At 41.0% G+C, this 27,744-nt stretch overlaps 1 protein-coding gene across 1 annotated transcript; it reads right to left on the reverse strand.

Moving 5' to 3' along the window:
- On the reverse strand, positions 1-27,731 carry ZBTB49 (zinc finger and BTB domain containing 49). Its single transcript, XM_074992481.1, has 8 exons — positions 27,617-27,731; positions 21,963-22,135; positions 17,659-18,764; positions 9,953-9,999; positions 5,101-5,174; positions 4,043-4,125; positions 3,792-3,953; positions 1-1,788 (listed from the first exon to the last, which is right to left on the reverse strand). The coding sequence occupies exons 2-8, from the start codon at positions 22,112-22,114 to the stop codon at positions 1,118-1,120; spliced, it is 2,295 nt and encodes a 764-aa protein (XP_074848582.1). The 5' UTR covers positions 22,115-22,135; positions 27,617-27,731; the 3' UTR covers positions 1-1,117.
- Between the last annotated feature and the right edge of the window lie 13 nt (positions 27,732-27,744).

A 27,744-nucleotide genomic window follows, 5' to 3' on the forward strand; every position in this document is an offset into this window, starting at 1 on the left:
TCAAATTAAATTAGCATTTTCTTACTGTGATCTACATTCTACAAGTAAATCTCTGTGCAAAATAGTTTATAAAATACTAGAAAAGGCTTTTATTGTAAAAATAAAGCTCCTTGATATACAATTACTGTGCACTATTGACAACTATTGTACAGTACTTAACAATGTTTCAATATCTCACATGACCAATGCATATGAAGACATGTAAACCAATGATCTTGCTGATAAGCAGTCCATTATTGATACTTCAACCTCTTATGGCTAGAACACTATTTTTCCCACACCATTACACTAACAAACCTCAGGACTGGTTTGCTTATAAAGTCTCTGTTCACGTTTGTGCACTTTTAATAATGAAACTGGGCCTTGGAACAACTCAAGTTCCATTACAGGATAGCACATGGGCAATTAAATGGAGTTGGTGTGCACTAGCGGAAATATGTGGTCTTACTCTGGTAAATTAAAATAATTTCTGTAGGTCAGTGGTTCCCAACCTTTTCAGTAACACGGCACACTTCAATGAGACAGACAATTTTACGTCACACTCACTTTTTTCAGGGAAATCAGTTGCTCAGAAACATCACATTTACTTATATTTACTCTGGTTACAGTCTTACTAGAGAGGTTTGTCACACAGTAGAGCATACAACAAGCTAAGCAAGGACCAAGTGTATTAATGTTTTAAATCCACCACAGAATACACAGTCTTTGACAATGCGCACAGTCACATTTTCAAAATCTGCTCAGCGCCATGGTAGGGATGTTGAGTAAATGAGTAGCCACTGAAAGCTGGCTCCCCTCCCCACCAGACCATTGGAACCAGGATGTGGCATTTAAACCACATCCCAGCTCCAACAGGCTCCTGTCCTCCCTTCCTCCCACTTGCCACAGCAGGGGAGGCAGGCTCCTGCCAGCTCCTTCGGGCTGGGAAGCAGCTTTTCAGATGCCTCCCAGTCCAAATGGGCTCCTAGGAGTCAGCATTTCCCCTCATGGTGACTCTGCAAAGAATCACAGTGAGGGGAAAATGATTAAATGAATTTCAAGCACACTTGGACAGGTCTCATGGCACACTGGTTGAAAACCACTGCACTAGAAGACTGGGAATCAGTAACATGAACCCTCATTGTTCCAACTCACTCTCATTCTGCAAGGTCTTCATCGCTAAGCCCCACAGAGTCATGCTGGAAAAGAATGGTCCTTCATTACTCCTATATGCAGCAGAAGATACACGACTGCCCAATGGGTCACCACAATGACCATCCAGGGTTGTCATTGATGAACGAATCATAGAAATATCAGACTGTAAAGGTTCTTCTGTAGCTGACACATCTACCTCTGCATACGTGAAAGGTGACTGAGGAGTTTGGTGAGTCTGAGATTTTGGGAGTTCAGCAGGATCCAGACTCAACTTTTGATGGATTGTAGTCTCGTGGTGTTGAATCATAGATCGCAACTTGCAATAAGACCCTGCAGAGCTATCAAATTCACTAGCTGAATTTCCAACTGGGCGAACAGGAAATTTAACTGATACTGGTAACAAAGTAACAGACATTTCCTGGGCAAAGGAGTCAGAATGCTGAGATTTCTCAAGATCAGAAGTTTCAATTGCCTGAGTAAATTCCTCGAGGGTATTTGGCCCCTCGTCACTAGCCTTGCAGTGCATTTTCTTGTGCCGCCGCAGAACAGCAGAACGAGTGAAGCATTTGTTACAGGTCTCACAGGTATAGGGCTTTTCTCCTGTATGAGTCCGCACATGTCTGCGAAGGTCACCAGACCCGGCAAAACATTTTCCTAAGAAACAAAATTAATACTTTTAGATTTTGTTCCTCTCAGTATGAGTGCTGTGAACATGTATGATTAGAGGGACATATCAAGTGTTAAAACTACAGATCAACTCCTAATGTGTCATATTCACTGTCTAAAACAGACTCAGACTTGTTTTTATTCTTTTAAAAATTATTTGTTCTTTTCTTCTTTCTTGACTTGACTTGCTCCCCTGTACTTCCATACCTTTCAGTTCACAGTCTGTAGTAACAGAAACTCCCACTAGCACTGGAAGGCTGTGACAAGCATTAGTAGCAACTGCTTTTCTCAGTTTGTGTCTGTCTTTGCTGAACCAAATCCCTTTGATCCCTACAAACTCTTTCATATCCTGCAGCCCTGGGACTGGGAGGTTGCCTGATATTCCAATATGCTCTGGGCGCAGCACCACGTGGTGATCCACTTTGGGCAGCTGATGCATGGCAGTGCCATTAGCTGCTCTGGGTGGGGCACTGTGCTGCACTCCTCTCTAGGTGGGGCACCGTGTGGGGAGCTGTTCTGGGTGGCTTGTGCATGGCCACGCCATGCACCTCTCTGGGCGGGACACCATGCTGTGTGGTGAGCTGCTCTGGGTGGCAGACACTGGATGGTAGAGTGGACGAACTGCCAGCCGCTCGCATATGCCAGTTAACTGAGAAGTCCGGTTACCTGAATACCGGTTAAAACAGAATTTACTGTAGTAACAGTCTGAGGAACATGGCATTTTGAAGACATTTTTCATGAAAGAACTGTATCATCTAAAATATGCCTTACCGTAATTGCCTCACTACAGAGGTACTATTTTCAGATAGTACAGTGATGGGTACTCTGCTAAAAACTTAGCTGGATGGACAATGTAAACAGAAAACATATTTTGACTACAGAATAATTTCCGTGTTGCAATTTTATTATTGCTAGGAGCATTCAGGTATAATGAAAAACTATCACCTTCTTAAGAAGCAGTAGTTATATACATGTTTTTCAGAATAAATAGAAACCAGACATAAAATAATTCTTATAAAACTACAGCTAGTAATATAGTAAGAGACTGCAACTGAGCAAAGATATTAACAATGTCATACTGCACCAGGAGAAAAGGATATGTCTAATTTATACAATTTCTACCAAAATCGTACACACTGATTCTGAGATTTTACATTCTTCAAAGTAGTATAATCTGATTCTACATGTGTTTGTTCATATTAATGATTGTTTTAATGCTGTATTGTATATGGCCAGTATCATGACAATAAACAGTACAGAACATAATTATGTGAAAGCTTCAGAAATTACAACTGATCTACAAGCCACTCAGTTGACTATATTTTTATTTTTGACATTATAATTTTGCATATAACTGTTTATAATTAACACACAATTTTACAAAGCCCAGACTTTTCTGCATAGCTACATTATCACTGGGTTAGTAGGTGTTGAATTTTTGTATATGGTGAACTATACAAGAGATGGATTCACTTGAGGGCCATTTTTGCTCTCCGTTTAGATTCTACACCTCCTATGTGGTAATCAAATGAACTGGATACAAGAAAAACTAATCAAAACAATATTAAAGGAAATCCAGACTACAGGGCCTTGAAACAGATTCACCACTTTAAACAACGTTCACTCTTCCAGTTTCCTTTCTGTATTCTCCATTCAAAATTCACTTGTGATATCATTTGTGCTCAGCTTAGCACTGTTTACAACTTAAAGAAAAAAATAGCTTTCACACAGGTGAGAACAACAGGGCATTTTGCTGAAAAAGTAACACCTGTTCCATCAATAGTGGTGAAGTCTTAGGTATGAGATGGTAAAAAGCAATAATAAATCAATCTGAAAACTATTTTAACCATCAGCTAAACCAAACAGAAGACATCCAGGAAAGGTATTTCAATCTAGTGTTACTTTGTCTATTTCCAAATCCCTCAGTGAATGAGATGAATTTTCACTAGTTTTTTAAAAATAAACATATATGTATTGTAAACCTGACTTACCACATGCTGAACAGCTGTATGGTCTTTCTCCAGTGTGCCTAATTCTGTGCTTTACTAACTTCCGTTGCATGTTAAATGACTTTCCACACTCATCGCAGGTGAATACTTTATCTGCTGTATGGGTCTTTTTGTGTTCCTTTAAGTTACTAAAGTTACTAAACCCTGGAAGAATGTAACAGACACTAAGATTAAGAACATTATTCACATTTCAATCATAAATCCTACAGAGAGAAAAATTCAGTCTTCCATACCTCTGCCACAGATATCACACAGATGAGGTTTTTCTCCAGAATGAATAATAATGTGACGCTGTACATCACCAGAAGCAGCAAACCTGAAACAGAATTTGGAAATTCAGTTTAAGTGTTTATTTACTACTCTCCACAACTGGATATCATCTAGGGAGCAGAAGTCAGGAATGTTTCAACTGCACAGCAATTCTAGAATCGTTAGAGGACTGTAGTCACAAATATTAAAATCCTACAGATGCTATTAAGGAGAAATTGTCAGGTTCAGAATACTTTTTAAACAAACATAATACCTTAAATTTCAAACGTCTATTTTTAACAATCAACTTCATTTTTTGCCATTATACTATTTCTTTACATTTTGTATTTTGCCCATCCTAGATAAAAATAGACAAGCCAGTTAAAAGTTTGTGTATTTTCAGTTACATGCAAAATGAAGCAATATTTGGGTTGTAAAGACTTCAATGAAATATTTTAAAAACTCAAATTAAGACCTATCTATTGATCACAACTGTTGTAAATTTTAGTAAAACCCTAAACATTCTGGATCTAAATCATCATGACAATTGACAGCTTTAAAGGAAAAGCACAAATGTGTGCATACTTTATCATCATGAGATCACCAGAGTTTCCAAAAATTGTGTAAATTGAATAGATATTGGATATTTTTAGTTAATTAAACAGTTGTCAATGAATAGAAATCTAAGCCATAAAACACATCTAGTGAGTCTCAGCAGTAATGTACTCTCTCCACACACAAACACACATACACACAAATATCACCAAAATATTTGCTCAACCCATCATCTGTACTAGCTTTTAACGAGCAATTTCAAATATTCATTGCTTATAATTTACCAGTATTCCCATAAAGGCAGAACTGCACAAAAAGTGATAGGTACATGGAAAATAAAAGTCTATGGTGATGTAAATCAGCACAAACTATTCATGGTACCTAAACCTTGGCCTCTGGGTTGTTATTATGGTTAACAAATATTTTATTAATACAGTCGTAAAGCACTGACATGCTAACTGTACAGGAGATTAACAACTATACTAACCTTTTCCCACAGATTTCGCAAATATATGGTTTTTCACCAGAGTGCCGACGTAAGTGAGTCTGCAGGTTACCTGCCTGAAAAGATGGGAATAAAAAGTTTAAAGATGGCAAAGCTAGCAAGTTGGTGTCTGTAGATGAAGAGGCATAAAGAACAGAATCCAGAAGCTAGCTTTCAGTTTCTAATTTTAAAATGCTCAAGGCTATGCACCATTTTGAGAAAGAAGTATGTACGCTGTTTGATCAAGAAATGCTGTTGTCCACACTAATAACCACCTCTCTATCTATTCTGCAGCTATACATAAACAAGAACAAATTGACGACAAAAAAAGGAGTAAATTAAAACCAAAAAACCAAAACAACCAGACACACAGATTCAAACAAATTTGGAAGCAAGTGACACCTGAAAAATGGATGCTGTTCAGAGAGAGAAGAAGAAAGATAACATCCAGATTACAGTCATGGGGAGATGATTATTTAACAGTAATTTGATTTGTCTTAGTCTCCTTCTCTTCCTACTTTGTTTCAGAAAGAAGGGTTCTTTTGAAAACAGGGCTTTTTCCCTGAAAGAAACCCGTCTACATGGCTGTTTTTGCTTTTGGAAAAGTCTCTTCTGGAAACGCAGTTGTGTGAGATTATGCAAATAAAGTGAGATATTTGTAAATCAGTTCTTCGTTTGAATTTTTGATTTCCCTTGTTTGCATTTCTCCTCCGAAAGGGGAATGCAATGTAGACATAGTCACATAGTGCTATTTAGAAATAGTGCCACTGGAGGCCATCACGGCTTGTTTTGAAATAGTACTATTCCGTGTCTTAATCACACCTATTTCGAAATACCAGTTTCTAACGAGGTGTTATTCCTCCTGCACTGAGGATTACCAATTTTGAAATAAGGCACCTGCTATTACAAATTTATTTTTAAATACATTGTGTGTTGTGTAGATGGTAGCAAAGTTATTTCAAAATAATGGCTGTTCTTTCAACATAATTCTGTAGTGTAGATGTAGCCAGAGTCAGACAATAAAATCTATAGCAGGAATGGGAACAAGGGCAGGTGTTCTGGAGACTCAGCAGACTCTAGTGATCTGAGAACAATGGACGTCTCAACTAAGATAAGTTCTCCTTTATATTACCTGACCCTGTAAAACTGGAGTTTGGGAGGAGGAGGGAGATTTTCCATGGTGAGGCAAACCTGGGAAGCCTGAAGCATCCACGCCACAGAAAGGGCAGAACCTCTGTCTACACTTACCACAGAACAAACAGGAAGACAGGGATGGTCTAAACTTCAGTTATTTTAGATTAAGATAATAGCATTTCTGGAATGGTTTACAGTCTGGACACTCATATTTTGAACTAACAGTACCCATGGGGAGCTATTGCAGAACAGCTATTCTGATGAATTCCCCTATGCAAATAAACCTGTAATGGTTGATCCCATCCCCTAATAATGCCAGGAGAATGAACTTATCATTAGCAGTTCTGATACCTTTGTTACAGGAGTAATTTGAAGCCTAGGGAATGAGGACAATAGTACAGCAGAATCTTAAGAGTTATAAACACCAGAGTTACAAACTGATTGGTTAACCACAAACTTCATTTGGAACAGGACATACACAATGAGGCTGCAGCAGAGACAGACCAGGGGGAGGGGGAGGGGAAAAGCAAGCACACTACAGTTCTTTGTTAGGTGTAAACTACTAAAACCAGGGGAATTTTAAAAAATAATTTAAGAAAGCAATGAAATGATTTCTGTTTCTGTACATGCTTCATTTAAATTAAGATGTTTAAAAGCAGCATTTTTCTTCTGCCTAGCAAAGTTTCAAAGCTGTATTAAGTTAATGTTCAGTAGTAAACTTTTGAAAGAACAACCACAGCATTTGGTTCAGAGTTATGAATAACCTCCATTTCTGATATGTTCATAAATCAGATGTTCTACTGTTTATCATTGTCTTATAACCTCTGGCTTGATCCCTGTGTTTTAACTCAGATAAGGAATAATAATAACTAGCTAGGAAGATGGGGGATAGGAAGACCGTGGACATTTCAGTCAGAGGAAAAGCTACTAAAGATCATGTGGGATAGAGTAGCTGAGCCAGAATGATCCTAGTTGCATTTCACAGATTAATTCAGAAGAAGATAGCTGGTTTGATCCGGTTACAAATTTTTATGACCAAAATTCCAGGCTCAAGTGGCATGTCTTAGGGAGCAGATAACCAAAGAAAATATGCTGAAAGAGGTTCTGCAAAAAAGGTACGCAAGAGATCCGTCATGTTATCCTCAATTGCTGTGTCAAAAAATTATGCAGGCAAGCAGCTGGTGTACTCGTGGGAGGCAAAAGGGCTGTTCTCCCCAAAGGTCAAGTAAAGTAGGTTCCTTTTACTGATCTTTTTCCTATGTCCAATCTCATTTTTTTATTAATCTTCCACTTATTTCTATATACAAAAGTAATGCTGATCTAGCATTTGCTATGCACTTGTAACTTCCATCACCTTCACTGGTAGTCTGTGCACTGGGCTCAAAACCAAAGCATTAAGGCTAGAGAGAACAATGCTACAGTCCCCCACGCTTACAGGCTGTGACAGAAAAACAAAACAAAACAAAAACCTGAGGAAGGTGGGAGGAACTAGTTATTATAAACGCAGAAGGCAATGTTCTTGGCTCTTTACTTCCTGGTAGGTGGAGTCTTACAAGATTGGGTTATGGTATTGTATTTGCAGATTGAGGAGAAAGATATGATAAGGGGACTGATACCCAGAATTTCACTCTCTCACACTTCCTTCAACAATACTTACTAGTATATAAAATCAACATGTTTTTGAGACGTTCACATAAGGAAAGAATAGGGATGGAGGTAAATTCCATTTTATGAATAGGAAAGTAGTAACAAGTGGATTGCTATGTGGACTTTCTATTTTGCAAACATGAAAGCCCCATATTATCTTTATTTACCTGCATCTTAAGGAGATTATGATAGGGGAAAAACTGTTTAAGGGTAGTAAAAAGAGAAATTACAGTTTCTGGTACCTTTTCTCGACAGATGGAAAATTAAACCCATTCATTAAAAACAAAGTCAGTTACATAACTTTTTTTTTAAGTTTGTCATACTTTGCTGTCTCATCTCCCTTCCCACAAATCCTCCATCAACAACTTATACCAGCCTTGAAAAAAATTGCCTGAAACAAAAAATATTTAATGATTAAAAAAAAACAAAAACAAAAGACAACCCATTTTTCTTTTCCTCATCAACATGAAAGGCAGCAATAAGTTCTTCCACCTAGGCTGGTACATCTTCACCACAATTCTGCATAGCTGCTTTTAATGGTTATACCCAGTGCTTTTTTTTCTATAGAAAAAAGGGTACTGGAACTCAGGTCTGATGATTCCTCATAGGGGTTTGGGTGTTCAGTTTTAATGCCTGGGCTCCGCACTGCTGCGGGAAGGGCAGGGGCTCCTGCCCTGGTTCCTGTGCTGCTGTGGGACTGGAAGGGGGCTCCTGCCCCAGTCCTTATGCTGCTGCAAGACCGGCAGTGAAAATTGTTCTGGTGTTCTAATGGAAAAAAGGTGCCTGAACTGAGTTCCAGTGCATTTCGCCACAAAAAAAGCCCTGGTTGTACCCATTCTGATCCTTAGGGCTGGTCTTAGGTTGATGTATTACACATTAGGTCATATTTGTTATGAGTGTGTCTACACCGCTCCATCCCTCTCATTGACCTAAAGAGCTGTTAACAATTGACTTCATACTCCACCTGAATTAAAATTAAAAGGCAAAGTCCTTAATTTTCAGAAGTGGTCTCCAATATTGGTAATAAAATTTTAGGGAAACAACAAACTGACTCCTTTTAACTGCCTACCTGATTGTACTGTAAGTCAACTAGTTAGGCATCTGATGTGTGCAAATGCAAGTGAACAGTATCTTAAACTTTGCAATTTAAATACTGGAGGTGAAGTTGAGGCATAGCTAAAAGTCAGGGACAGTTATTAAGAAAAATAACCCTACTTTAATTTCCCAATTAAACTTAACTGAATTACTATGCCAGGCTTTGAAACTATTTGAATTTCAGCTAAAACAAAATTAGTCTGATTGTATTTATGCAATTATCAGCTACCCAGCGTTCCATATGGAGAGGTCTGCATTACTACATTTGGGCTATGTCTACACTTGCCACCTTCTTCAAAGGGGGCATGCTAATCAGGATGGTGGCAGTTCACCAATGAAGTGCTGCAATGAATATTCAGCACTTCATTAGGCAAATTCTCCCCCTTGGCAACTTCGAAGTTTGACACTTCTAAGGGGGCAAGAGTAGACATAGCCTTGGTGTACAAGAAGCCCACAATACATGCAACAAATTGTACATGTGACTAAGACACTTTCATTTTAGAGTACATAAAAATAATAGTATGCAAGACTGACTCCACTGTTCCTCTAAACACAACTCAAATTGTATTCCTAGATGAAATACCTATATATTTTAGGCACTATATTGTAACCATGTGGCAGTAAATGTATTCTTGATTTTAAATATGTGGAGGACTTTTTCGTTTCTGGAAATCAATGTAGCTATAAACCCAGTTGCTGAGAGAAAAGCAAAATAAAGGCATATTGAGGGAGAGGTTATAGAACTGCTACATAAAAGGAGAAAAAATAGGGCAGAAAATATCTTAAAGAAATTTGAAAAAACTATAATTTCTATTTTCAAAAGCCACTACAGGTGGCCAAATCCTACATTTAGAATTGTCATGTTGGATAAGACTATGTCGTTTGTGTCACAGTAAACAAAACTAAGTTTATTTTTAGAATAAAAATAAGCAGAAACATTTAGTTTAACTGTAAATATCATAAAATAAAATAATCCCACCTGTGAGAAGTGTTTCCCACAAATGTTACATTCAAAAGGTTTCTCACCTAAAAAGAGAAAAGACAGAACATGGCATATCTAATAGTTTCAACAGAATACAAATGTTTCAAATTGCTATATTTCCTGTTAAAAATATATAATTTAGCCAAAAATTATAGCCAAAAGGGCACTTACCAAAATAATTTAAAGAGAAAATTAAATGGGTATTGTGTTTCTGTCATTTACCTCTTAAAGGAGAATCTCTTTGGAATATAATTTATATTTCACAAACAAATAACTAGCAAAGAAAGGACAGGAATAGAAATGTTCATAACATTTACACTTTTCTTCCTTGCAGGATGTGTTGAGAATGAGAATTATAAACACTTGAAGGAAATGTGGTAACTCTGTTAAATTCAGACAAAAATATATAAGCACATCAGTTTCACAGTTTTACACACACTCACAAACCAACACACTAATCATTCACTGAGAAATTAATAATTCACAAAGAAATGTGAGGTCTTCTACTCTCTCTTTGCAAGATTCTGTTCACTTGAATATTATCTCTGATTGGTCAGAGACACGGGAAACAGTCTAGAGCCCATGACTTCACACTAAAACTTAGCTGAATCTATTTGCCTTTACTTTTGCCCTCTACGCCTTCACACTCTTAGTTGTCCTTTATAATAGGATCTGACAACTGACCTAACTAAGTTGGTCATAAAACAAAACAAAACAAAAAGTTTTAATATTTCTCAACCATATATAAACTGGTATTTCAGTCTCTCTATTTGTTGTATAAGAAACTGAAGAAATAAGAAAACCAGCCCAATACACTGGTACTTTTTGAATTATACTGTAATCCCATTATACTGATATTTAGTCACATTCTTCAGTTTTCTAGTCCGGACACCTAATTATCAGTTTGAATCAATGTATACTCTTTTTCAACAACTCTTCTCCTATCCCATAAGGACGTTTAGCCACTAAATACTTCTGCCATAGTTCTCTCTATTAAAGGGTTTCCTAATGTTATATTATGCATAGCTTTCAGGAGTCCCTCTGTGATTTAGGAGCCAGTGACCAGGGCCAGATCTTTAAAAATATTTTGTTGCCTAAAGATGCACATAGGCACCCAGGGCTAGAGTCATAAACAAACAGGTATGGAGATTATGAGCATTGCTAGACCTAATTTTTAGGTGCCTAGAAAAACACCATTACTCACAAAGCCTGGGTTAGATGACTAGGCCTCTCTATATAGTGAATGGGAATAGGTGCCTCAGAATGGCATTCACAATAGACGGTAAGCTAGGCAGCTTCATCCCCAAACTAGCCAAGGACGAGCAAGGATGTGGCAAGATAAGGACCAGAGCTAAATCCTGCCAATCTCCCAGAAACAGACACCTAAAACTGAGCTCTTCACTTTGCTTGGGATTCTCAGATGCAAACTCTCTCTTGTGACTCGGGGCCTATGCTGATTTAGCAAGAAGCCCAGAGATGTAGGCCTACATCCCTCGTTACTTTTAGCCCAGTAAACAGGGTACTCACCTGGGATGTAGGAGACCCAGCTTCAAATCTCTCCACCTGAAGAGGAGAAATGATTTCAAAAGAGTTCTGCCACCTCTCAGGTCAGTATCCTAACAACAGGGCTATGGGATATTCTGATATGCGCCCCTTCCCATACTCAGTCTCAACTAGTGAAGTTGTTCCACTGTGGATAAATAATGAAAGCATCATTGAGGGAAGGGCGGAAAATAGGAGAAAGAGAATGAATATGACTGTATATCTTACAGTACTCATCTGAGACACCCAGGATCCATTCTCCTTGTGCCAATGATTTTTTTTAAAATTATTTGCACACAGGATGATAAATTGGGAGAGCCCCACATCAGAATATCTCCTAGTACTGAGAAGTAACAGATCCGCATTCAGATTCTTTCTCTCCCTGAGGTAGAGCTAGAACCACGGGGTACCAAAACCACTAGGCTAAAAATGATGAGGGATGTTCTTCCCTACCCACAGCCATTTTGTGTAACCTCATTACAGTAGTAGTAGTAAGCCTCTTCCACTCCTACATCTTGGAGAAGAGGCAATTCACAACCATTTGTCAGCATCCCCCATCTTGGGTAATCTTTTCCAATTCCTCCGTATTTGTTAAAATCAAATCTAGAATAGCTTCCCCCCGGTAGCTTTTTCAACCTTTTGGAATAAAAAATTGTCTCCAATGCAGTCCAGGAACTTACTGGATAGTCTGTGCCCTGCTGTAGTAGTTTCCCAACATATATCTGGATAGTTGAAGTCCCCCATCACCAGCAAATCCTGGGCCCTGCATGACTTGGTTAGTTGTTTAAAAAAAGCCTCATCCACCTCTTCCACCTGGGAAGGTGGCCTGCAGTAGAACCCCAGCAGGACATCACCCTTGTTTTTTTTACCCCTCTTAGTCTAACCCAGAGACTCTCAACACATCCATCTCCTAGGTCCATCTCCACCTCAGTCCAAGTGTGTACATTTTTAATATATAAGGCAACACTGCCTCCCTTTCTTCCCTGTCTATCCATCCTAAGCAGGCTGTACCCTTCAATATCAACATACCAATTATGTGTATTATCCCACCAAGTTTCTGTGATGCCAACAATGTCATAGTTGCATTTATTTATTAGCACTTCCAGTTCTTCCTGCTTATTATCCACACTTCTTGCATTTGTATATAGGCATCTAAGATATTGATTTGCTCTTGCCTCCCTGTTTTGCCCTGACCCTCTTTTTACTCTGACATTGTAGCCCATGCTCCCTCCCATTTCTGACCCACCTCCCAGGTTTCCATGTTCTCCACTTACCTGTGGGCTTCGCTCCCCTGTCCCTGCTGAAACTAGTTTAAAGCCCTCCTCACTAGGTTAGCCAGTATGTGTCCAAATACAGTCTTTCCCCTCCTTATGGTGAGATTAACTATGTTATACAAGAGTTTTAGCCTGTTAAAAGTTTAGGCTCTAGGAAGCACGTTATATTTTTTTGTTTTACATGTAACAGTTCTGCTTCCATTTGTTATTTTCACCAGTTCTTAAATCTCAGCCTTGACTAAAACACAGTGTTTGCCCTATAACTGTATCTCAGTATTATGTTATATTTGAGCTGATCTGTAGCTGAATCAAACTGATGTGTACTATTCCTATGAGGGCAGCTCACTGGGTAACTTCTGAGAGCCTCTAATGATTAAGTGCCGGATAATGCAGGGGTATACTTCAAAGGTCTTGGGAACTGAGGCAGGAGTGATGTGTGGAGGTATACGGAGTGTCTCACGCAACTCCCAGCATCACCCCTTCCCCCACTTAGAGTCAGTGCTGCACTGCTCTGGGGGGTGAGGTGGGGAAATGACCCTACACTCAGTGGAAGTGGTGCAGTATTTTCACAGGAAGAGGTGGGTGGGAGCGGGGAGGGGTTGCAGCGCAATGCATAGGTGAGGGAAGAGGGTGGGCCCTGGGCGGAGCAGGGAGCATGGGCAGGGTATGGGTGGAGAGTGGGTGCAACATGGATGGGGCAGGGCGCACATGGCTGTTGTCCCCTCCTCCCACCTGTACCCACACCCCGGTTCCCACTGGGTGGGGGTGCACCGACTATAAACCTGCAAGGCAAAGTAAGGGCTCTCAAAACACTGAAGAACCTGGTGGTGTCAGGGAGCTGAAATCCACTGATGCACAAACAAACCTTTCAACATCCTGCTTCTAACACCCAAAAAGCTACACTGATTGTTAGAAGAGCTTCCATATCTGCCCTCGGTTGTCAGACAGGCACATATATTACCTCTCTCCTAGATATTCAGATTATAGAGGAATTTCTAGATTAATGTAACAACATCTAATGTCTTAAATTGTACACACAAATAAATAGGAAGCAACACATTACAAGGAACACAGATGCAGTACGCTCAACAGAATTCACACCACAAAGTACACTGAGTCACAGAATATACATGGCACAGGAATATACTTAGCAAGGCAAGCAAACAAAGCATCATATTTTCTTCCCTCCACATCCTGGTGTGTCGCCCTCTTGTCTTTCTGTTTAATATACTTCTTACTGCTTTAGCTACCCACACGGCCTTGCCATCTGTCTCAATTTCCTAGTCATGCACTGCTATAGCCCATCCACCCATCCCACTCTACGAACTGTTGGAGGGGGCAGAGTCTCATCTGTTCCCCCTTAAGCTGGGCAGCTTCCCATTAAGCCCTGCACAGAGGCTTGGGGCTGCAGTGCAGAAAGAGATGTTCCCAAGACATTGACCCCAAGCTCTGAAGCTGCAGAGGTCGGTGCTGGCCACAGCATGGATCTACCATGGCTTACAGAGGGTAGCTCCTCACTGCCAAGCCCAAGCCCCAACCCCTGCCTCACCTGGAGCCACCCTCCCCTAGCCCTGAATATCCTCCTGTACAGTAAACCCTCAAGTTACATGGGTTACATGGGGGTTGCGTTCCTGGCTCCCAGAGAGGTGGGGAGCCAAGAAGAAGGGGGCAGACTAGTTCCTGCCTCCCCGCTGCTTGCAGGACCTGGGAGCTGAACAGCCCATCAAGGCTGGTCAATTTCCTGGCTGCTTTTCCCTGCTTTCTCTCAGCCATGTGGCTGTCAGACTGACAGCAGCGTCACTGGGGGAAGGCAGGGAGAAGGGGCTCTTAGCCTGCTTAGCTGCCCTAGGCAAGCTGACGGCAGCAGAGCAGCTTCACTTTGTGCTTAACTCACATTAACGCATGTTATGTGCAGCCTGAAGCTGTGTATTTTGAGGGTTTACTGTACAACAAAGCCTTTATCCCCAGTACCACCCTAAAACCATACCCTGCCAGCCCAGAGATACTTCCCACACCTAGAGCATGGTTCCTGCACCCCAAACTCCTCATCTCCAGCCCCACCCCACCTTGCACCCCAAGCCACGGCTCTTGCACCCAATATATGAGCCCTTCAACCCTTGTCCTTCTTTGAAGTCCCCACTGTTCAGTGTTCGCATGCATTCTCTCTGAAATGAAACTGTATGATGTTTTGTTTGTGCTATAAAGCACATATGTCTCTGAATAAATAAAAGAATACCCCATGGAGTCCTGAATTTACAATATATCTTTTTTCATAATAAATTTAAAATGGTTTATTACATTGGTATGAAATATATTTTTCTGTCCAAAGAAACTTACCTAATGCCTGAGCAACTTCATTTTTGAAAAAACAGACACGTATGAGTTGTAACACAAACATCCAGAAAACCTTATAAAAAAGTGAATAGACTTTTGGAGGCAACCTTATGCTGGAAAAATTCAAATTTTCTTGTTTCTGGAAGGCTGCTCACTAACAATTCATGGAAATCTAAATTCTCACTACTAAAGACCACGATTTAATAGAGAAATGAATGTATATTAAAACAAGGGCCATATTCTCCTTGACGTCTGTGCAAAAAATGCATAATCTGACAAGTGGATGTATTTATTTGGAAAGATGAATTTATATGCATTTGTAAATTATGTCATGAGCTACTGGAGTATAAAGGAAAAAAGAGGGGCACAAAACATTAATTTGTTTTGCCCTCATGAAAGAAGCCATGATAAATTATGGAAATTATGGTATTGCTTGAACAGCTAAACTATAATTTTACAAAAGGTTTTTCGAACGAGTTTGCTGTAGATCTGAAACTTTATTCGTTGGTGACATTAAACATTCATAGTGATGAGCTAAAAAGCTAGAATGGGTTTAATTTTTGCTGTGACAAAAGAAATCTAAACCTGTGAATTCTGTTTTTAGAAAACAATATATGCACAATTTTTTATCTGAATGGATTTTACAAGTGTATAGCCAGATTATTCAAACCCCCTCATTTTCTCTACCAAGTATAGTACTCTGGGACCATAGACTTTTTCAATAGAAATCTTGATAAATACTATAACTGCCAGAGTATGTTTGATACTGTACAAAATTGAGAAACAAAACAAAAACAAATCCATGTATGATTTACGATGGCCTCAATTCATTGTGAAATACTACAGAAGAGGTATTTACAGGTCCTTTACTAGTTTTTCTCACCCACACCCATTTACATTGTCGTTTCTCCACGTGTGTGTGCTTTTGGATGGTTACATATAGTACACAAAAGACTGCTCGTGGGGGAATTCTGTGAGACTGCACATCCACAAAACAAAAAACAAAACAAAACAAAACAAAACCACCCTTCCCAAATACCTGTGCTTCCTACAGAAAACATCAGCAGTAAGGAGCTGTGTGGGGACAGGTTTGGGGCACACAAAGGCATGTAGGATTACATGCCACTGCCCTTTCCCCATTTCTAAGAAGACAGAGCTACCTAAGCTGAAGGAGGTTGCATCTAGGCTCCACTGCCTGCAGCTGAATGCTGCCTTTTCCATTCTAGTCTCAATCATGCTCCCATGCTGTGTGCTAGGATCACTCCTATTTTCTGTGTAACAGTGAGTGCCCCTGGTGGGGCTGAGTAAAGGAAGGCAAGGGAAAGGAGGAAGTGGGGAGAGTGAGGAGGTGGGGTGAAGAGGCATAGGAAAGGATTTGGGCGGGGGAAAGGAATATGGAAATGAAGGGAGGGAGATGGGACAGTGAAGGAGGGGGACGAGATGAGGAACGATAGGGAAATCATGGGGGAAGCAAAGTTGGGCTTGCGACATCCCCTCGACAGCAGCAGGGAGTCCCCTGTTAAGCAGGTCTGTTGATCACTCACCCTGACAAGCCCTTTCCCTCTGACAAGCCCTACTGCCCCAGTGGGACCCAAACCAGCTTCAACTGGATGCCCAACCCATCGAGTCCCAATCCCTGAGCACCCAGACTCTTCCACTAAAGCCCCTACACTCAGGACCCTTCCCACCAAGCCTCTTCTCCCCACACCCAAACCAGCTGTGCCCCCTCCCCCCCCGGAGCCCCAAGCACTTTCACTTGGATCCCCTACAGAATCCCATACCACTATACCTGAAAACAACCCACGCCCCCCGCCACACACACACCAAGCTCCCATGCATCCAAATCTTCCACTGAGCCACTAGCTTTCCCAATACAAAAACCTCTCACCCCAAGCATGGATCCCCTATACTAATCACCACCATACTTGGATCGTGCTGGGCTGAGCCTGCCCACCCACCCCTGGTGCAGAGAGACAGCAGCCCAGGCGATTCTGGGCCAGGCCCAGCTCTTGCACTGTGTCAAAGTTGCGTGCAGCCACACTGCCAAGTCCCAGTACTGGAGGTGGTGGAGACTTCAGGGAGATCTACCCCAGCGCAGTCAATGGCCTGTGCTCCAAATGCCCCTGCTGGAGCCACGTCTGATGAAAAATATTTGCAGAATTTTGTAGAATTTTAAAAATATTGTGCATATAATTTTATTTTGCATAGACTGTTTAACTTTTGGGCGCAGAATTTTCTTAGGATTAAGAAGGCATCTCCTTTAAAGGTGAGAAAAAATATGAAATTTATATTTAAACATTACAAAGTGTGCTTTTAAGGGAAACCTTAACATTTAGTTGAGGGAAAACAGACTTAACTGAACCTAAAAGTTTTCTTCTATACATTTAAGATAGCCCTGCCATTGATTTCCCTACATGGTTTACCATAGAAAGTACAATTTTCAAAGTGAATCTCTATGTAACTCCTGTCTTTGAATTAGGAGAAGTCCTGAATGACATTTTCCTATTTATCTCATTATTAAATATTTAACCTGAAAGCATTAAATAATTGTACCTGTATGAGACCTTTTATGGAGCTCCAAATTGCTTGGATGTTTAAAAGCCTTTCCACATAATTCACAAGTATATTGCCTTTGTGACTGAAGAACCTGGGATTGCTCATCTTGTTCTGAAGGACCCTGAGATCTTTCCGTTTCAACAGCTTGTTCAAAATTCTCTGAACTAACAAGATCTTCAGTTTCTTTTTCTTCAACAACACTAATATTTGTCATCTCCATGGTAGTTTCATTTACAGATTCAATCACCCTTGTTATGCCGTTGTCATCTCTCTTAGGTTCAGACAACTGTTCCGCAGACTTCTGTGATCTTAAAAAATTCAGTTTTTTCAGGTGTATTGCCTTTTTCAACCGCATCTGTTTGGTAGGCTGCAAGGATGTGCTTTCCAAATCTTGGTCTGAAACAGATTCATTCAAGGACTGAGCCAGAAAGTTTGATGGTAAGTGGTCAGAGGATTCCAAAATACATTCAGACTGATTGACAGTACAAGAATTGTTCTCTACTGTACTTAGTTCAGTAGATGTATTGAAAGCAAAGGACTGTTCTGTTATTCTCTCCTGGTTGGAACATGCATTTTGCTTGTAGAACTGCTTGCTATAAAAGTTACGCAGTTTATAATAATAATTTGGCTGTTTAAATGGTAGCTCTGCACAATTGCCATCTAAGGAGTCCTGTGTCTGTTTCTGCACATCACCTGAGGAAGTATGAAGATTAATAGATTGTGATCCATGGGAATGATGGTCATCCAACACTTTACTCGCTTGTGCATCTGATGAGCATTCATGCAGTAAGTTAGTACCATAACTTTCATTTATACAGTTAGTCTCTGTAGCCAAAGTATTTTGCAAGGTGAACACACTATTGCAAGGCATGCTGGCAGGCTGTTCTACAGCTGTAGAAGATTTTAAAAAAGTGTGGCAAATGTTCAGCACATTTTGCACTTGTAGACATTGTGCAATATCCAACATAGCTTGTACATTGTCCTGGCTAAGATCAAGGTGCGAAGTGTACATGAAGTCCAAGATCTGACCTATGCCACCCACATTTTTAATGTCCAAGTGAAAAACATCATTCTTCTGGCCCGGAGAATTCTGAAACAGGCTTCTGATGAAATAAAGCATAACTTGTTATGATACACAAGCATGTACCTTGCTAGTCTGAACAACTGTTAATACAATATCTAGCAAACATAATATCCTAAGCCAATGTGAATCAGTAACTTGGTATGTAATACAGGGGCTGAGAGAAAGTTGCTCTGATACTTACTGATAGTGAGTTTTTAAGCTGCTCAGAATTAACCTAGCTCTGGAACTCTGCTTCCTTTGAATAAAATGGGAGTTTTACTGTTGACGTTAAAAGAGCAGCCACACCATAGCTGGGTGCTTTTGAAAGTCTCACCCAACACTTGTAATTTCCTATTTTAAGTGTTTTAAATATCAACCTTAATGTTGTGTTGGTTGACTGTGAAGAAGTGAATAGACTGAAATGGGAGCCTCCCCATTCTTCTTGGCAAACACTGGGGAATGAGAAAGGGAGCTCTACATTTAGCAAATCAAAATGAAAAGAAATATGGGACCCCACAGTCAGGAAACCAAGGTATAGTTCCCCTTCCAGCAACAGATCTTTTACTTTGGGCTCCGCTAGTATATTTCATGAGGGCTCATCCTTCTTAGAGCTGTACCTCGAACAAGTAGATTTAAATGGCTGGCAAACTTTTCAAGCTGCAGGCATAGCCATAGAACAAAATCACTTTATTTATATACATACTACTGAAACATACTGTAATACTGTTTTTATTTTATGTGGCCTGGATTGCTGAAAGCATCCTAAAGAAATGGGCACCTAACTCCCTTAAGTTTAAACCTGATGGCCAAAAGTCTTTGGGCACAAATCCAAATTATAATTTATTATTGACTGTGCTATGACACTAAAACAAGTGGAAAAGCAGTAAAGTAGCACTTTAAAGACTAACAAAATAATTTATTAGGTGAGCTTTTGTGGGACAGACCCACTTCTTCAGACCATAGCCATACCAGAACAGACTCAATATTTAAGGAACAGAGAACCAAAAACGGTAATCGAGGTTGACAAATCAGAAAAAAATTATCAAGGTGAGCAAATCAGAGAGCATATGGGCGGGGGGAAGTCAAGAATTAGATTAAGGCAAGTATGCAAAACAGCCCCTTTACTGTCCCAGAAAATTTGCATCCTGGTTCAAACCACGTGTTAATATGTCAAATTTGAATACGGAAGAGAGTTCAGCAGTTTCTCTTTCCAAAGCAGACTCAAAATTCTTCTTCAATAAGATGCAGACTCTTCAGTCATTAACAGAATGGCCCACTCCTTTAAAATGTAGACTAACTGGTTTGTGGCATATATGATGCTAGTTGAGGAACATGAGAATGTGCCTGTGATTCTGTGACTAACCTGGTTAGGTCCAGTAATGGTATCTCCAGAACAGATATGTGGACAAAGCTGGCAGCTGGCTTTGTTGCAAAGAAAAGTCCCAGGACTGGTGTTCCTGCGGTATAGACTGTGGCTGTTGGTGAGAATACTCAGCTAACATCATATATGCAATCATGTGCCAACAATGCCCAGATGCTTTGTATATTGGACAGACTTCAAACCCTCTCAGACAAAGAGTTAATAGGCACAAAACAGACATCAACACACTCCTGATCCACAAACCAGTTAGTCTACATTTTAATGGAGTGGGCCATTCTGTTAATGACTGAAGAGTCTGCGTCTTATTGAAGAAGAATTTTCAGTCTGCTTTGGAAAGAGAAACTGCTGAACTCTCTTCCGAATTCAAATTCGACACATTAACACGTGGTTTGAACCAGGATGTAAATTTTCTGGGACACTATAGGGGCTCTTTTGCATACTTGGCTTAATCTAATTCTTGACTCCTCACCCCTCCGCTCTCTGATTTGCTCACCTGGATAATTTTTTTCTGATTTGTCAACCTCGATTACTGTTTTTGGTTCTCTATGCCTTAAATATTGAGTCTGTTCTGGTCTGGCTATGGTCTGAACAAGTGGGTCTGCCCCACGAAAGCTCACCTATAAATTATTTTGTTAGTCTTTAAAGTGCTACTTTACTCCTTTTTTGTTTTGATAGTATATAGACTAGCACGGCTTCCTCTCTGTTACTAAAACAAGTGGAGAAGCATTTGAATGTCAATTTTCCTTCCCCTCATGAAGTCACTATAAACCACCTTGTCCAACTTACTGTTTTTATGGATTTTTGTTAGCACAAGCTTTAGAGATGGTACAAAAAACAGTTAAGAAAAATACCAGATTATTCACTGACAAGCAAGGAAAACTGTCTTGCCCAGCATCCCCACGCAAGTGAGTAGCAGATGCTGCTTACTGCAAGGGCTATTAACACACTTTAAGAAACTCAATTTGACACATTAACACTTGGTATGAACAGGGACAGCATTATCTCATGCATTACAAGGACTGTCTCCCATCCTTCAGTGTTCATAATTATCTCAGGCAAGACACTTAACAACGTCCACCACCCCTCACCCTCCTCCTTTAGTTCCATGCATTTGACTTGTCCATTTTTATTGCAATTTTTTGGACCTCTGTGCTACATAACTGAGTCTGGACTGGACATGCTATAGATCTGAAGAAGTGGTTCTGTCCCATGAAAGTTCATCACCTAATAACTTATTTTGTTAGTCTTTAAAGTGATACATGACTGATGTTTTGCTTAACTTTAAGATGTTTCAGATGTACTCATTAGCACATCAAGAGATTGCAATGTGAATTTGATTCAGACACAGATTTGGAAGAACTAAAAAAAGAAGCTGTCCTCCTGCTCAGTTTCCTTTTAAAAACCAAACAGCAGAAGGGGATGAACTGGTTGTCTGATACAGTAAATCTCCCACCTGGCTCTCCTCACTGCTTTTTTGTGAAGCTACAGACTAACATGGCTGGCCCTCTGAGACTACAAATCACTACATTACTACGTACTGCATGTTTATCCAATATTCTCCAGACACTGGGATTCCACTATTCCAGACACTGTATTCATGTAATAAAAAGAGAATCCCAAAGAGTTTACTGGTTAAATATGTACAAATACAAAATAAATTAGACAGACCATAATTTCTAATTAGACCAGATGTGAAATACACAAGTGATCCAAGTTCCCTTTATTTTTTTTTCCTTCTGACCTGTGATTAGATTCATTGTTTCCTAAGTAGCAGGAAACTTCTCTCCTCAGAAGTAAAACATGAGTTATATGGTATACTATTTATTTCACCAATAAAAATATTTTCCCACTACATACCTGAAATACTGACTGAAAGCAGCTAACACATTTTTATGTGCTTTGAAGCAGACTCCTTTTACTACCAACATGCAGTCGCAGAGAAGGCCTTGAATGCGCTGTTCATGCAGCTGCTGAAGAAGATGACAGCTATGGCTAGCAACAGTGTCCATGCTAGAACACCCTTTGATTACCTACAACAGCATAATTGCAGAACAAATTTTAAATGACATTAAAATTAATGTATTACCACTATTTTCCCTATCTTGCAAGGAAGACAGAGCTAATGCAGGTGTCTAATGATATTCAGGCCATATAAAGATTAATGAAAAAACTGTTGGTGATCAATAGCTGTAGCAATACAGACACCAAAAGTTTTATTACAGTGAGTATTTCTTACTACCATGAGTTTTTACACAAATATCTGGTAATGAAGATACTGCATAAAATTGAACTTTATACATACATATACCCACATATCTCATGGAATTGGAAGGGACCTTGAGCGTTTATTGAGTCCAGTCCCTTGCACTCACAGCAGGACCTATCCCCATTGCTCACAGTTTTTTTTTTTAAATGTAGCCTGTTCCAGAATTTTGAAAGGCCCCATCAAGGATTGAACTCACAATCCTGCGTTTACAAGGTCAATGCTTTTATAATAATACAAATGCTGTATTCACTTAAATATGTATTAGACTTTACCAAACAGAACACAGAAGATCCATAAACTTTACTGCAAGTAGGTATATGGTACAGGAAAAACTCAGTTTCTTAATTCTTTAAATACAGAACAGAAAATCCTGCAATGAACAAACTCAATTATTACCAAACAATTTATATTGTGCTCAGTGTTGCAGCATTAAGCACATTTCACTTATTGTTCTCAGATACATAAACTATACTGGCATTAGACAAATTCAGGACACTAACTTTGTTCTGAAAAGAAAGTACACCATATTTAAAGCCTCTTCAGGATGTTCACAAAAGTAATCTGGTACAGAAAACATCTATGATTTGTTCCCAAATGAAACAACACTATATAATAATCTATGTTTTCACTTAAATTTTGTCAAAAGGAAAAGGTATCTCCTTCTCTCATTAGCTTTAGACGTAGGAAAATAGAAAGAATTGGAGCTTATAGGGACTCTTCTTCACTACTGAATATAAGTTTGAAATTTACTTAGGTCACCCACCAAAAAAAAAAAAAGCATATTTGCATCCTACAATTAAAATAATTACCAATCAATGTCTCAGAAATACTACAGGGCACCATCCTGTGGTCTTTACGATGTGTCTCCTTCTAACGTATGATAATTTTATGCAGCTTCTCAACTACTATTATGAGGTATTATTTCATTGCACCTATTGCTAAAGTTCCTAGCAGAGCTCACTGAAAACCCCGTAACAGTGTAATAGTCCTTATAACCTCTCCCTGCTGCACAGTACCTGATAGTTTATGGAAGCAATCTGCAACCTTGGTGTATGTGTGTTTTAAGGATAGTGAGTGCAAGTACCTCATTCCCCTTGGGGAAGGGAACCCAAACGTGTGGAAAGCCACCACCTTATCAGGAATAATGTCAACAACATTCTAGGCTACAATGGGGCTACCACAGTGGTACCCTTAACTCACCCAGCAATATTGTCAATCTATCCAACTATACACTCAGCCCGGTAGAAGAATCTGCCCTTTTTCGAGGACTCTCTTTCTGCCCCCGCCCCCCAAACTGGATACAGTTCTGTGGTGATCTGGAAGCCTTCTTTGGCCATCTAAAACTCAAGCAATACTTCCAACATGACACAGAACAGCACACTGACCCACAGGTACCCTCCGACCTACGGTACAAGAAAAAGAATTCCTCATGGACTCCCCCAATGGTCCAAATGACAAACTGGACCTATACGTAGAATGCTTCCGCTGGCATGCGCAGGCAGAAATTGTGGAAAAGGAGCATTGCTTACCCCATAACCACAGCCGTGCAGAACGCAATGCCATCAACAGCCACAGAAACAACTCTGACATTGTCATCCAAGAGGCCGACAAGAGAGGCACTGTTGTCATCATGAATAGGACAGACTACCAAAAGAAGGCTGCCAGGCAACTCTCCAATACCGCATTCTACGAGCCTCTGTCCAAGGATCCCACTGAGGAATACACAAAGAAACTACAGCATACACTCAAGACCCTCCCTATAAAAACACAGGAACAGATTAACACAGACACGCCCCTTGAATCCAAACCAGGTATTTTCTACCTGCTTCCCAAGATCCATAAACCTGGGAATCCCGGATGCCCCATCATCTCAGGCATTGGCACCCTCACTACAGGACTGTCTGGATATGTGGACTCTCTACTGAGACACTGTGCTACCAGCACCCCCAGCTTTCTTTGAGATACCACAGACTTCCTCAGGAAACTACAATCCATTAGTGACCTTCCTGAAAACACCACCCTGGCCACCATGGATGCAGAGGCCCTTTACATCAATATCCCACATGAAGATGGACTCCAAGCTATTAGGAACATTATCCCTGACAAAATGAAGGCACAAATAGTGGCAGAACTTTGTGACTTTGCCCTCACCCACAACTGTTTCAGATTTGAGAACAAATTATACCTTCAAATCAGTGGCAGTACTTTGGACACCCGCATGGTTCCGCAGTATGCCAACATTTTTATGGCTGAACTAGAACAACGCTTTCTCAGTTCTCGTCCCCTAATGCCCCTCCTCGACCTGAGCTACATTGATGACATCTTCATCATCTGGACCCATGGGAAGGAGGCTCTTGAAGAGTTCCACCATGATTTCAACAGTTTCCATCCCACCATCAACCTTAGTCTGGGCCAGCCCAGACAAGAGATTCACTTCCTGGACACTACTGTGCAGATAAGCGACGGTCACATAAATACCACCCTATACCAAAAACCCACGGACCACTATGCTTATCTACACGCCTCCAGCTTCCATCCAGGGCATACTACACAAACCATTGTTTACAGCCAGGCACTAAGGTACAACCATATTTGCTCTGATCCATCAGACAGAGACAAACATCTACAAGACCTTTACCAAGCCTTCCTCAAACTACAATTCCCACCTAAGGAAGTGAGGAAACAGATTGATAGAGCCAGACGGGTACCCAGAAGTCACCTGCTACAAGACAGGCCTCCCAAGGAAAACAAGAGAACATCACTGACCATCACATACAGCCCCCAGGTAAGGCCTCTCCAATGCATCATCAGTGATCTGCAACCCATCCTGAACAATAATCTTTCACTCTCACAGACCGTGGGAGGCAGGCCTGTCCTCGCCTACAGAGAGCCTGCCAACCTTAAACAAATTCTCACCAACCACTATAAATCACAAACCAGTAACTCTAAGCCTGGAACCAGCCCCTGCAACAATCCTCGCTGCCAACTCTGCTCACATATCTACACCAGTGACATCATCACAGGACCTAACATCAACCATACCATCAGGGGCTCCTTTACCTGCACATCTACTAATATAATACATGTCATCATGTGCCAGCAATGCCCTACTGCAATTTACATTGGTCAAACTGGACAGTCTCTATGTAAAAGAATAAATGGACATAAATCAAACATCAGGAACAGTAATGTACAGAAGCCTGTGGGGGAACACTTGAATCTCCCTGGACACTCAATAGCAGATTTAAGGGTGGTAGTCCTAAAACAAAGAAATTTCAAAAATCAGATGGAGAGAGAAATCTCTGAGCTGCAATTTGTTTGCAAATTTGAATCCATTAACCAAGGATTAAACAGATACTGGGAGTGGCTCGCACCTGACAAAAGCAGCTTCTCTGCCCTGGGTGTTAATATCTCCCCATTAGACTCTGACAATGGGTCATATCACCCCGTCTGATCTGACCTGTTTCTCCCTCTTTTCATGCGTACTATTGATAATGGGTCATTTCCACCTTGCTGAATAGACCTTGTCAGCTCTGGCCCTCCCTTTTGCTGGGACCCCACTCTTTAAATACCCCTCTGAAATCACCCCCCCGCCCCCACTCATGCATCTGATGAAGCAGGTCTTTGCCCATGAAAGCTTATGCTCCAAAATATCTGTTAGTCTGTAAGGTGCCACAGGACTGCTTCTTGTTCTCAAAGCTACAGACTAACACGGCTATCTCTCTGATAACATTTTAGGCTGTTCTTTGAAAAGTCTCCATGAAGTCTGAATAAAGAAGAAAACAGCCTAGAGTATAACACAAAGAAAAGTTTGCTCCAATACGGGCACATGAGGAATTTGAGACTGATTCTACCTTTATGTGAACCCAGGTTAGCTCTAACTACTCCAGTGGTGAGCAACCTGTGGCCTGAGGACAGCATGCAGCCTATTGGGGTTTTATGTGAGGCCCACAAGACATTTTGTTTGCCATTGCCCATGCTCAAGGGTGCCAGATTCTACTGGTTTTTGTCCACTTAGGTCTTTTCCTACCATTATTACAAAAGAGACAATACACTTAAAGTATGGGCATGTGAAATGAAGTGTGTGCTGATTGCACACAACATTCTAAGAGCCATGTACTTCCTCTGCTTCCAAAGTGCCCACAAATTCTTGGTACACAACTGCAGTTAGCAAAACTTTTATCCTAGAGACCATCTTGGTTACAACAATCTTACAGTGCATTGAGATGAAGGAAGATCACGGATGTGACCCACACACTAGCCTAGGTTGCCCCTCACTGAGCTACAGGCTTAACCTGAGTGTGAAAGTGAGGGAGGTTCTGGTCTAATGCCAGTGAGCATGGAGAAGAGGATATACAAGGCTTATACTAATCCCAACCTTACCCCAAGCTACCAGTATATCATAAGAGAAAGGACAGCACTTGTCCACTGTTAGTGGGTTGGGTAGGAGGGAGATACACAGCAGGCATGCTAAATCCCACATTAGTCATATTTACAGACCTAACATGAGTGCCTGGGGTGGGGGAGGTGAGAAGGGTGGGCCTAATGTTGAAGAGGGGACAAGCAGAGGTGGTACTAACCCCCACATTAGCCCTCTCTACAAGTATCAAATGGTGTGTGGGTGGGAAAGGGGTGGCTAATGTTGGTAGGTGAAGAATGATACACCTTATACTGGAGCTCAAGTCAGCTCTAATTACAGATCTAACATGGGAAACTGGTATAATATTGGGGATGCAAGATACACAAAGGATGACACCAGTCCTCAGTTGTGCCTTAATTACCGATATAGGGAATGTTGTAATATTGGGGAAAGTATGCAGTGGGCATACTAACCCATCAAGTCATCCCTAGCCAGAAACATTACATAGGAGGCTGATGTAAGGGTGGAAGTAGGAGAGCTATCCTGATCCCCAGATCAGCCCTAGCCACAGGCATTGCATAGGGCGTTGGTGTAAGGGCGGGTATAGAAGAGCTATCCCGATCCCCAGACCAGCCCTAGTCACAGATATTTCACAGGGACAGCAGGCTGGTGCAATGTTGTGGGCGCGGAAAGGTTTATTTTGACCCCACAGATACCACCGGTGACAGCGCTGATGGGGGGGGACAGCAACAGGGGCAGACACCAGCTGCTAACAGCCGAGTCACTGGCCCCACTAGCAGAACGCTGTTCCCAGCGCTGGGGGGCAGGGATGTGTCCTCTCCCTAGGGAGCCGCCCTAAGGCCTCCTCCCGCCCGGCCTTCCTACCGGCTCCGGCCGCCTCTCTCCTCCATCACCGCGCCCGCCCCACGCCGGCTCGATCTATCCCCAGGGGCCACTACCCGCCCGGTCCGACCCGGCACTTCCGGTAGCTGCACTTCCGCTTGCCGGCAGAG

Source organism: Carettochelys insculpta, chromosome 4 (assembly GCF_033958435.1).
Source record: "Carettochelys insculpta isolate YL-2023 chromosome 4, ASM3395843v1, whole genome shotgun sequence".
In the NCBI taxonomy this organism is placed as follows: Eukaryota; Metazoa; Chordata; order Testudines; family Carettochelyidae; genus Carettochelys; species Carettochelys insculpta.

Coding starts and splice junctions, on each gene's coding strand:
- ZBTB49 (XM_074992481.1), bottom strand. CDS start 22,114: ATGGACACTGTTGCTAGCCATAGCTGTCATCTTCTTCAGCAGCTGCAT. Junction 10,000..17,658: donor CCATAAAAGGTCTCATACAG/GTACAATTATTT, acceptor TTCTCTTTTTAG/GTGAGAAACCTTTTGAATGT. Junction 4,126..5,100: donor TGCGAAATCTGTGGGAAAAG/GTTAGTATAGTT, acceptor ATTCTGTTTCAG/GTTTGCTGCTTCTGGTGATG.